General features: G+C 43.0%; 1 protein-coding gene across 2 annotated transcripts in view; it reads left to right on the top strand.

Annotated features, from left to right (window-relative positions):
• The window catches only part of FLT1 (fms related receptor tyrosine kinase 1), a 177,184-nt gene that overhangs the window by 89,405 nt on the left and 74,786 nt on the right, over positions 1-12,993 (top strand). For both annotated transcript variants that reach the window (XM_044249518.1, XM_044249519.1), the window contains exons 12-13: positions 3,529-3,637; positions 10,452-10,760. In XM_044249518.1, the coding sequence (XP_044105453.1) occupies positions 3,529-3,637; positions 10,452-10,760 (418 nt within the window). The remainder of the gene's footprint in view (positions 1-3,528; positions 3,638-10,451; positions 10,761-12,993) is intronic.

Here is a 12,993-nt window from a genome sequence, read left to right as displayed (position 1 = left end):
GAAACGACAGTATTTGGTTACGAGCTCTGAGGAATAGATTTGTCCATTTTACTCAGCAGACTTCAGTGTTCAGTCTTGCTGTCCTACGAGAAGTTTTCTCCTGTCCCAAAAAAACCACACTCCCCTACAACTCACACTTGAGCTCCTTTCTCTGACCCTATAGTGTTTATACTTCAACTATCGAATAGATATCGTTTGTTTTTCATGAAAATATGTTTTCATTTCTAAGTTTAAGACATATGCTCTGGAAAAAGAAGAGCTCTAGAAATATTTAGCGAAGTTGATCATAGATATTAATTTCCTCTTTTAAATTTCCTTCTTTAATTATGACTTTTTCATTCGTCCATCATATTCTCAAAACTTATAACAATGTATCAGTTGAAAAATAGCTTATGGCTTATGTGAAGTAAATTAGAAAGAAACTAGTATTTCTGTATATACTAGCATTTTAGCTTATGTGACCCGTCTCTGCCAATTTCAGGATGATTCTTAAGAAAGAATTCAATGAGAAGAGTAGATGGAACTCTACCAATAGATGTGTGCTATCCAATCTGAAGAGTTTTAAAGCAAGAAGCCAGTCTCATGTAGAGATCAAGGGTAATATACGTACCTCACAGGGCTATAGGAAGGAAGTGAAGTCCCAGCTTACACTATAATGATGCTTTTACCTACAGTCACATAGTTAACCTGCCCAGCAACAGGTTAGATAACACCTCACACGCTGTCTGGTGCATAGCATAGCAAGGGCTACCTAAAGGCACCCAGAAACAAAGAAATAATGTAAACTCTGATCACTGTCATTTTCTCGTACAATTTTAGTAGAAACTTGGGAGAGGGGAGTTTTGGAGAAGGCTTGCCTCTGGGTAAGCTCTTGGTTTGGGAAGGGGCCATTCAAGCAAAATAAGAGAGATTCAAATGTATTCATCTCTCCATGGCTCGCTCACCTGTGACCTGGACCCCTTTCAGGTCTAGGTATGTCAATTTCATTTTCCGATTATACAAAAGTTCTGAACTCTCCCAGCTGTTGGAATCATCCCAGATCGCCTGCAGAAGTCTTAGCTGTGGCAGTTGTTCATTTCTGAACTGACTTTCCCTTTCCATGGAGCCCAGTGCTGGTGCTTACTTGCTTTGAGTCCAGTGAAATCAAAGCAGTTTTAACAGAAATGCAGATGCCAGACTCTTGGGTGGCTCAGAGGGTTAAGCGTCTGCCTTCAGCACAGGTCATGATCTCAGGGTCCTGGGATCGAGTCCCGCATCGGGCTCCCTAGGAGCCTGCTTCCCTCTCTTCCACTCTCCCTGTGTGTTCTCTCTCACTCTCCCTCTCTGTCAAATAAATAAAGAAAATCTTTAAAAACAAAAAAGGAAGAAATGCAGATGCAACTTTCAGATTCAGGCAGTAGCTGTCCCTCATGTCAAAATCCTCTGGAGAAACAGAAATGCGTGCGTTTCTCCACACTCACTGAGCAACAAATCGAAGAATGTAGATAAAACTCTGTTGAGACCCCTGAGGATAAACATGGGCGAGCTGACGTCATAAGAAAAGCAGTGCTTGAGCTGGGGGCCTTCATGAGTGTGCCTTGGGTCTGAGTTATTGCATACCACTTCCAAGCATCTGAACTCAAGCTTGCAGAGACCAAATAAAGAAGTCAAGAGTCTGACTCGATGGTCTGAATTGTCCCAGTGGTGACGAGCTAACACTTCCTTTCACATGGTTCCCTACAAGCTTCTCTTCTAACTACTACCACGGCTCTTAAGCGGTAGGTGCAATAATTGAAAGAAATATTCTGGCTAGCATTTCCTTGGATTTCCCACCTCTCATAAAAATGATTAATTTTCATAGGGAAAGAGAGCCCCGAGGTCTTCTATGATCTCCTCTATTGGTCATTTGCCTCCACGTGTGTTTTTCTCTGCAAAAGAAAGAATAATACGTATTTGATCTTTAAGCGGGAAAGTTCTTCTCTGTCAGCTTAAAATAGTCCTCCAAGGACTATTCAAGGTTAAGAATAGGGATTGTGTCACACTCACCATCTCTATTTCCCCTACAACATCTGCTCAGTGCCTTGATACATGCTCAATAAATGTCTGCTAAGTTGAATGAAGCTTGTCACATACTGCAGACATTTCATTTCCGGTAATTTCAATAACTCAGGACAAATGAGAAGATGCAATTAAACAGATCCAAGAAACACAAGAGGAAATAATCATGTAATGTGCATGATACCATAGTGAAAATTACAGAGAATTTGGAGAAATAAGCTTGTTGGCTGAAAAAGTGAGGATTATATTTTTTAGTGTTCTTGAGCTGCAGATTAAAGATAAATCATTTACTGGCTGGGATATGAGAACATAAGTAAAGAGCTTAATTAGCCCATTACTTAACAACTCAGAAAAATGCTGGGACCCTTTGTAGAATCCAGGTTCATCCTCTTAGGAAACCGACTGTCACATTTCCACCTATATATTTTGTTAGCCTGTAAGGCACTTGATCGAATTCGGCTTCAGTTAGGACTCCCCGTTGGTCTAGAAGCATCAGCAAGCCTCTCTAAGTTCAAAGCCAATGACCAGTTACTTGTGTTCTAGGAGATGAGCGGCAATAGTTTATAAGTAATGGGGTACACTTTACAAAATAAGAGAAACATAACTCCCCTTTTCATTCGTTTCATAGAAAGGATGCATTGCACTTTTCCAAGGCTGGACTAAGTTTTAAAACTCGCAACAACCTGTTTCATTTCACTGATTTTTATCTTTACAAGAAGACAGCAGAGTGAGTCTTCACACCATACAGATTTGTGTTTCATTACTCTCTGAGACATCCCAGTTTAGAACGTGTTTTCCAGCTCACACAAATGAGACCACTAGTGTTTCTTCAAGGGCTCATGTGTCAAATAGCAGCACGAAAATCCTGTGTCTCCGTTTTCTACATTGGGAATTGGCAGACTGAGAGATGAAGTCATTCACAAACACACAGGACAGCCTTAGAGAGCTTTCCAGAGCTTCGGCACCTTAGGAACTGCCGTGCCCTATTCTTTGAGTACATAAAAGAAATGGTCCGGCCAACCTTTCTCTTCTGTCCTTACTCGCTTAACACACCCATTACAGAAGCAAACAGCAAAGAAACCTGTTACCCAGTGGCATCCCTGGTCTCAGGTCATCCAAACAAAAGGGAAGGCCTCAGCCTCACCTGTTCCTCTCATTGACATGGAACCGACCACCTCACAGAGCAGGACGTGCCGTCCCGCATCTCAGCTTCGGGTCTGTAATTGTTACGCCAGCAGCACGAGATAAATAAGCCTGAAACCCTCATACGCGTCGGATGTCATAGCCCCCGGTCTCCTGAGGACCTGCTTTCCTGTTATTTTTCCATTCTTGCTGGGGCTCGGCAAAGGGAGCGCCTTCTGGTAACCGCCATGCGTGTAGCACTCCCCTTGTTGAATGAATGGAACAGCTGAATCACTCCGACCTTTAGAAGACTCTTCGGGGTGTCCCAGTAGCTCTTCGCTCCAGCTAAAGTTTCCTTTTCTTTTACAGACGGCTAGCACCTTGGTTGTGGCGGACTCTAGAATTTCTGGAATCTACAGTTGCATGGCTTCCAATAAAGTAGGGGCTGTGGAAAGAAACATAAGCTTTTATGTCACAGGTAAGCCGCATATCCTGTACTCCCGAAGAGAGCCTGGTGACCTCGCCGTCCTTTCAGTTCTGTTTGTCCTTAGTGCGCTTAGGGCCGGAGGGATTTTTATTTTTTTTTAAATCCCACAAAGTTGTTAAACTTTGAGCACCTTCATCCTTGCTCTCAAGAATAGCATTCTGCAGTATTACCGGATCTCCGAACGAGTTCTTTCTCTGAGGTCCCGTTTAGAGCTAGGTGTGTACGTCTCCCTCCCAGGCTGGATCGTGAATTTAGGCTCTTATCATGTTCATTTTTGAGCTCCTTTCAGTACCTGGCACAGGGTCTGGGACGTAGCAGCTGTTCAGTAACAATCAAGGACACCAAACCTGTGATGATATGTTTTTGGTTTGGAAGCCGAGAAGCTAATTGTCTCACAACTTAAGTCATTTCTACTTTTGAGGAATGAGGCTCTCCTAAAGCAATCTGAAGCGGAGTTTGTTGACAGTAATTAATGTGCTGGGTTTTGGGGTATCATTTACCCATTTTTTTTTTTTAGCCTGAAAAATGATGGTCTCTGCAAATCTTAAAACTTCCAAGGTACACAAATGGCACTCCCTAGGTCCCTCTGCGGGTACAGGAAGGAAGTAAGTAGCTCAAAGTATAAAAACAATTGCCTGGCTCCGCACTCCCCCAATTTTCTGAGGAAACCCGGGCAGTTTGCCAGCTTTCTGGAAACTTCGCACTGCATGGGGTAGGCTGCAGCAGTTGCCTAGAATTCTCCAGAAAGAAATAGGTAGGTCTGATTGTATGAGACATAGGGGTTGTCAGATCGCAGGGAGCCTTCCGGCAAGTTAGCCAATCCTCAGAGAAGTTGCGTCGTGGGAGATCTCCTGAAGTAGATTCTCACGGAATGTCAGAGCTGGAAGAGACTGGAGAGGCTATTCAACAGGACAGCCCCCTCACTTTGCAAATGAGGAAAAGGGGTTTGGAGATGTGCAAAGGGACACAGCAGAGCCACCCGAGACCAAGTCAGCCCTTGTCCTCTTACATCTGAGGAGCGGAAGGGAGATCATTTCTGCATCCCTTCCAAGTAGGAAAAGTCCTTTATTTAGGGGAGGATTTCAAGAGCAATTTCACACATACTGGTTCTCTAACCCATCTCAGGTGATTTAGACTAATTAGGAACAAAGGCTTGGACTGTCCTTTTTATTGGATAGGAACAAGCAAGTTCCTATCCAAATTCGTAGTCACTATATGTATGATCGCAAATATAAAAGACATGTTCAGAAGATTTCCGTTCTGACATTCAGCAAGTTTCTACAAGTTTAATGAGCGCTAACTGTGAGGTTAGAACAGTTCAACTCTGCACTGAGCCCTTGAACGGATTACCATTGATGCCCTGTCTTTAAAGGAAGACAGTTTTAACATGAAAAAGTAGTGTTATGTGTACCCTAATATCAAAAGGCATATGCAGAAGTAATGTGGCAGATGAATTTACCAACACTAAGCCAATGCTGTCCAATGGAAATAAAAGCCACAAATGTGATATAAAAATTTTTAGCAAAAACTGTATTTAAAAAAATAAAAATTAATTTTACTTAACCCAGCATTTCCAAAATACCATTTCACCATGCAGTCAGGGTTTTTAAAGTATTACCCTGCATCTGTTTTTAAATTTTTAATTAATTGAAATAAAACTCATCAAATAAAATTCAGTTCTTCAGTCACACTAGCCACATCTTAAGTGCTCAGTAGCCACGCGTGGCCAGTGGAGAGTATGTATAGAGCGGAGCTCCAAGTCTCTGAGAAGGAAGGGCTGAGGTGGTCCTGGGGGAGGACGGCATAAAATTGGACGAGGTCAAAAGAAGAGGACAGGCTTGCCTTGACATTTTCAGAGCCAAGGCAAGAGTATTGTTGGAGGCCCACAAGCTCTACATCCAACCACCTCACAAATTCTAAATGAAGCAAACAAGCTGTGATGTTTCAGCTTCTCATCGGCAAAAATACCTCCATGATGACCTGAGGTGAGGTGCAAATTTAGAATTTGGGGACTACTCATAGCTCCACAACAGAAAGTGACAATGACTGGAGGTACAGAAGGAACACCCCACCCCACCCCTGCCACCATCTTCTCCTTTGACTCCTGGCTCTGTCCCACTACTGCACCTGGGTGTATGGTCTCCACAGCCCACATATCCAAGTGCTGCCCACACCTCTGACTGATAGTCTTCCCCGAGATCTAAAAGTGTGCACATGGACAGGTGATCTGACCTCAGGAGGACAAACCTAGGGAAGAGGTCTTTTTTTTTTTTTTTAATTTATTTTCAGCATAACAGTATTCATTGGTTTTTGTACCACACCCAGTGCTCCATGCAATCCGTGCCTCTATAATACCCACCACCTGGTACCCCAACCTCCCACCCCACGCCCCTTCAAAACCCTCAGATTGTTTTTCAGAGTCCATAGTCCCTCATGGTTCACCTCCCCTTCCCATTTCTCTCAACTCCCTTCTCCTTTCTATCTCCCCATGTCCTCCATGCTATTTGTTATGCTCCACAAATAAGTGAAACCATATGATAATTGACTCTCTCTGCTTGACTTATTTCACTCAGCATAATCTCTTCCAGTCCTATCCATGTTGATACAAAAGTTGGGTATTCATCCTTTCTGATGGAGGCATAACACTCCATAGTGTATATGGACCACATGGGAAGAGGTCTTTGACAGTCTAGAAACAGACTGAGGATCACCTTTACAGGGAATTGTGGCATCCCAAGCACCTCAAGCAAGATATGGAAGTGGGGGTGGCATGCTTTTTTGACCCCACAGACTCTATGCTGTGAGGAGGGAGATAGCTGGAATAGAGCCTTTAGATGGGTCTGCTTGCCTGGATCTGAAGGGAGTACTGGAAGTGGAGGTACCAAGAGTAGAGGGGGATGCTGTGCTCATTTCCTTATTATTCAGAGTCCTCAAGAAAGATGAATTGATGCCCAGCCTTAATTGCAACACCAATACCTAGCCTACTCCCACTGAGCTTTGCATTTGCTACGTGTCTGTCTGTGTGCGGCGGTATTACTGACAAAGCTGATCACCTGTTCAGACAGAGATGCCCTCCTACCTCCTACCACACTGTACAATGTATAACCATGGGATGGTTATACATTATACAAACCGTTCCTAGATATCAAGATTTGTCCATAGAAAGGAGCTATGAGAATTCAATTCAAACATGCCTAATCAAGGCTTACAATGCTTTTCCTCTAGAAATTCAAGAGCTTTAACCTTACACTGAAACAGAATGTAATTGCTCTGAATTCTTTTCTGCCAATCCTGAAAAAGTCAAGTTTTTGGTAATCATACATTAATTTGCTTACATGTATTACCTTTTTAATGAATGACTGGCTTTTTCTCACTTAAATTGTTGTCATGAGATTTATTCTCACTGGAGATAAAACTAGAGGGTCTTAGGGATGTTGCTCCTTACATGTGTGTTTTCTGCAAAGTGAATGTACATTCACTCGGTGTTTATGCTTGACCTCGTGCAAGGACTGCTTTGAGAGATCTAAGATTCAACTGTTCTAAATCAAAAGATCTAGATTTGGATCCTTATTGATCTTCACGTCATGCATGTTGCCCCTTCCTTAAAATACAACAGCTCACATAGGTTGCCTTCCAAACTGATGTAACCGAGTTAGCGGTGGCCTTAAGAATTCTCCACTGCTTCTATTCTCAACTTTGGTATTCCCTTGTAAACAGTATCTACTTAAAACAAGCAGAACTTTCTAGTAAGCACTCAGCCCTTTAGAGAATGTTATTTCTGTTCTTCAGTAGAAGGAAAGCCTTCTTTATTACCACCTGACAAATGAGACCCCTCTCCGCCTGTTGATTTCTATGCTTGTCTGTTTCATGAACTTAATTCACATGGTTTGATCTAACCAAGCCAGTATGCCCCCCCCAGTATATGCACCTGTGTAAGTAGATTACTCCTCCCCCAACCCTAAGTTGAATGTCTCTTCTAAGCAAAGAGGATTCTTCTCCACGATACCCCATAAGATGCTGTGAATGTCTACGCATTAAGAGGATGAGAGTTGGTAGCGCCAGTGAGGATTGTGTTAAATCTGCCCAGACACTTAAGTGTGGGAAGATTTCTTACTTTCACTTTGTTAGAAGGCAATTCTTTGGGTCTGTTTTTGTACTCAGGCTGTTTAAAAAAAAAAAAAAAAATCCACATGAATTAGAAGGAAAACTCCCTCTGGATTCATTAACTAGTGTTAGGACATTTTATTTATCATCTTCTATGGCTCCAAAGAGAAGGCCAAAGGGGTTATCCTGAGAAATGGACAAGCATCTCTAAGAGGCTGTTCAGGAACACGAACCAAGTCAACTTCACGGACAGTGTCCCCCATATGAGAAGCAGACCTCAAAATCCAGTTGGTTCTTTTCTTTTCCTATGTGTGTGTGTGTGTTTGCTGTTCGCTAGCCCTCCGCATGACCATGGGTGTGTTAGCAATTACCGACGGTGAAACAGGAACAGCACTGCCTTATCTCCCTGGTTTCCCAGTGTCACTAAATGCATTTTATTTTGAGATTCCTGGTGGTGCTTGGCAAAGATAAACAAAATCTTCCATCAGGAAACCTGTGAGCTATTTCCACAGGAAGTTTCAAATCACTAAAGTAAATAGAAACTCTACATGATCTCAATGGTGTTACTTGGGCTCGCTTGGGTTCTAATCACCAGGACGGGACCTCAAAACAAATGGAAAGCTTGTGGGATGGTCTTTGAAGAAATGATTTGACCGCGGTCAGTGCACAATACTTCGGGTATCTGTGTAAAATTGACGGCTGAGGTTTTACTCTGCAGGCTTGGAAAAGGTCCCAAATATAAAAAGATGCTGAATTAGAGGGGCTATTTCTGACACCTTATTGTTATGTTAAAAATGACTGTCAGCGGCTTCTGCATCTTCTGGCACATTCTTAGATATTCATTTTAAAAGCAGGAAAACCTCTGCTGGTCTCCTGTCTCTCCAGCCACTCACAGCTTCATAAGCCGCTGCTACCCCCTGCTCCCAGGTTTCAAATGAATACTTTGGCATTTCTTCAGACGTGACACTTTATAATAAAGCCAAAGCCCAGAAAAATCAGAAAAACAAGCAAAGTCGGATTTAGGAAAGAGTTGATATGATATCTAATTTTGGACTATTGTCCCCTTAAGGTTTAAAGGTTTCTTTATAGCTTTGTGTGCAACGGATAATAATAATAATAGCAGAACATAGCGCTTTTCATCTTCAAAGTACTTTGTAAAATGTTGGCCCAAATTCTTCGCTCAAATACAGATACGCCACTAAGTAACAAGCAATGGGAGGGTTTTGGGAGCAGGTCAGTTCGGGGCCAGCAACCAATTTTTTTTTTTTTTTTAAATCCTCTGGGGAAATGGTCCAAAATGAGACTAGGGAACTCTGAGTACAAAAGCTAAGTGACAAGTCCAGAGTAAGAAAGCTGAGGAGGAGAGCTCATGAGGTGTTGCTGGAGATGGCGATGAAGGTTAGCTGGGGATTGACAAGAGACAAATGGCTTTTTTTTTTTTTTTTTTTAAGACTTTGTTTATTTGTCAGAGAGAGAAAAAGCACAAGTAGAGAGAGTGGCAGGCAGAGGGAGAAGTAGGCTCCCCGCTGAGCAGGGAGCCCAATGTGGGACTCGATTCCAGAACCCTGGAATCATGACCTGAGCCAAAGGCAGATGCTTAACCAACAGAACCACCCGGGGGTCCCTACAAATGGCTTTTAATGGCATATTCACTTTCTGAAAACCTTTACTGTTTTTGAGAGGAAAAGTGATTTTTTAAAAAAATTGTTCCCTCCCTCCCCCATCACCTCCACTTCTGAAATCAGGCAACTCTTTCAGATTCTGCCTATTGTTCTTTGACATCTGAGTAGAATGATCCCCTTGAGGGGGGACCTAAGCAAGGACTGTGGCTCGTTTCTACCCACTGTGCCCACCAAGAGCAGGCAAGGTGATGGCACAGTAGCAGGCAGGGATACTGTCTGTCCAGTGGTTGGAAACTAGGGAAATCGGGTTTTTTGTTTGTTTGTTTGTTTGTTTTCACTGGAGAAATTTAGGATTAAAGTGGTAGCCTGACAGGACTGAAGCCTCCTGCTGTGTACTTGGGACTTCCCCTTCTCTCCTGGTCACAGCATATTTTGGATAAGTCTGACCATAACACCACCCTTGGTTTTTAGTACAGATTGCTCTCTTAGGACTTCCCTATTTCACCCGCTCACCCACCAGTAGAAGTTCCAGATGTATTACAGGAATGGGGAATGTGGCTGTCACCCCAAGATGTAAAATAAATTGCGCTTTGAAAAGGCACTGGGGGGGGGGCGCCTGGGTGGCTCAGTGGGTAAAAGCCTCTGCCTTCGGCTCAGGTCATGATCTCAGGTCCTGGGATCGAGCCCCGCATCTGGCTCTCTGCTCCACAGGAATCCTGCTTCCTCCCCCCTCTCTCTGCCTCCCTCTCTGCCTACTTGTGATTTCTCTCTCTCTGTCAAATAAATAAAATCTTTAAAAAAAAAAAAGAAAAAGAAAAGGCACTGGGGGCAACCAGGGAAAAATGTGCCCTCCTAATAACCAGCCTGCTTAGTACCTGCTGCCTCGCTTCTGGCAGAATGGACTTAGTTGATTCCTACCTGGGTTTGATCGGTTCCCCTAACATGAAAAGAGAAGTATTCACTCTTTTAATGCCGATACTGAGAGAATGTGTGTCAGAACGGTTCTTAAGATCTGTGACAATCTCCAGAGGAGACACTGATTTTTCTATGAACTGAAGTTCTCTGTTCTTATTTTATAGACGTGCCAAACGGATTTCATGTTAACTTGGAAAAAATGCCTACAGAAGGAGAGGACCTGAAACTGTCTTGCACAGTTAACAAGTTCTTATATAGAGACATTACTTGGATCTTGCTGCGGACAGTTAAAAACCGAACCATGCACCACAGCATCAGCAAGCAGAAAATGGCCATCACAAAAGAGAACTCCATCACTCTCAATGTCACCATCAAGAACGTTTCCCTGGAAGATTCAGGCACCTATGCCTGCAGAGCCAGGAACATATACACAGGGGAAGAAATCCTTCAGAAGAAAGAAGTTACAATTAGAGGTGAGCACTGCAACAAAAAGGCTGTTTTCTCTCGGATCTCCAAATTTAAAAGCACAAGGAATGATTGTACCACACAAAATAATGTAAAACATTAAAGGACTCATTAAAAAGTAACAGTTGTCTCATATCATCTTGATTTATTGTCACTGTTGCTAACTTTCCGGCTCAGAGGAGATGCTCCTCCCAAAATGAATTTGGAGATGATAAGTGATAATGAGCTCCCGAGGTCCCAGCTCTGGGCTCCCCACCTCTGGGCTGAGGGCTCTGCTCTCTGGGGCCAACTTGGTGCGCCTTTGGATTTGGAGGATCCCTGCAGTGCGTTCTCTGTTGTTCTGCTCTTTGCTGTCTTCTCCTGCCTGATAGACAACAACTTGGGACTGATCCTTTCCTCCCACTTTGATGCCAACCTCTCTGTGTTTTTAAGTTTCGAAGCTACGCAAACTGAATAATTTAAACCAATGCTGGTTTCTGCCAAAGATGGACATGAATAAGTTAATTTGCCAGCTCAGAACGAGTACAGTTGAATCTGAGACTCTTACCGGACCTCTGCCTGGTTTTATTTTGTACTATTTCATCCGCTCTCGATTTGTAAATAGCACCTGGAAGCAAGTGATAATGCTTATTTATTTGAAAATGCTTTTTTTTTTTTTTTTTTTTTACATTAAGCGCATTAATCTTAGACTGGAGCTTCTAAAATGGGCCCCAGGAGTGCAAGATGTCGGTGTAATCCAGAGGTAATTAAAGCTTTAGCACAGTATGAATTCAGAATGCCCACCTGGGTCAAGGTCACATCCTGGCTCTGTGCACTCTGGGTAGCCAGCCGACTAGCCAAGGCAGGCTCCCCGCTCACCGCCTCTGAGTGGACTATCTAGCTACTGACCGCATCCCCAAAAATGGACATCATGCCTTCATCTTACTTAGATATGTCCTCTGGTTGTTCTTTTAAAAAACCCTCTCCTATAATTGATGGCATTCAAAGACATACATACCACAATCAGGTCATCAAGGAAATCAAGGCTCTTGTGACTTATGGTTGAATGCATTCTTCTAAATGTAAATCTATGATTTGGCCATTTAAAAAAAAAAAAAAGTCCACTTTCTTAATGGGATTTTTATGGGGATTAAGAAATGGCAAAACTACAGAAGCAGAATTCAGAACCTTTAAAAAACCCACCTCATTTTCCAATCAGGAGAGATGGAAATCTCCTCTCTCTAGCTTGTGTTTGAGGGGAAAGTGACTTTTTCACCAACTTACTATGCATTGTTCTGTTGTTTTCATTTATGATTGATCATTATATGTGCCTTGAGTGAACTATTGGAAAACAAGCCACAGTGACCGAAATAGCCACGGCTGAGAACACAGTGGCCGGGCAGCCCGATAGAAGGTGACAATATGACAACTTCTCAGGCTTGGGAACTCACCAGACTGTTTCCTCCTCTAGGTAACAGCCGCTGTCCCACGGCTAAACTTGTCTTTCACGTGGGAATTGCTTTTGTCAAGTGTGAAAGAGTAAACAATAGCGTTTCCCCGGAATGCCAGTTTTATGGCGCCCCAAATGCTCTGAAAACAATTAGTAACCTGGAAGTTGTCAGCCCAGAGGAAAGAATAATCAATTGTATCTGGAAATGTTACCTATGGCTCTTTTGCCTGGCGTCTTTGTTCATTCTAAGCCAGCGTGTTCCTTCAGGAAACAATGCCTTGGTGCCACAGATCGTGGGGACTCCATTTTCACTAAAGCCAAAAAAGCAAATGGGATGGTTGAGGGGCTGCTTCTGAAAAGACGGTGACGCAGACACTCAGAAGCTATCATCATTGCCTTCCCCCTTAAAACCGCGCCTGCAGTTTTGCAGGGAGGGGAAGGGTGTTAGTATTCCCAGGGGAGGATTTTAAGTACTTCCAAGAGATGATTTTAAGAATTCCACAGAGTAATTGTTTGCTGTGTAATTCATCTCTCCAGAGAGTTTCAAAAAGAAAAATCTTTTGGGTGGGTTCTGTTTTGTTTGGGTCATTCCTTGGGGTTTGGAGGAAGGGGAGGATTGTAGGGAAAAAAAGAGAGGAAGAAGAGCCTAATATAGAGAATTACAGAATTGGAGTAGAGGGCATGAGGCTGGTTCCTCAGCCCCCAGTCCAAGTGAAGAAGAGAAGCTATGTATTTAGGAGACCTGGCAGATCCTTGGGGCCATAACACTAAAAGCTGAAAGAAGAACCCGGTAGGGAGCTATCTTTGGCTAT

The sequence above is a fragment of the Neovison vison genome, chromosome 5, assembly GCF_020171115.1.
Source record: "Neovison vison isolate M4711 chromosome 5, ASM_NN_V1, whole genome shotgun sequence".
NCBI classification, from domain to species: Eukaryota; Metazoa; Chordata; class Mammalia; order Carnivora; family Mustelidae; genus Neogale; species Neogale vison.
Note: the sequence above shows the minus strand (reverse complement) of the source record. Positions and strands in the feature narration are given on the sequence as shown.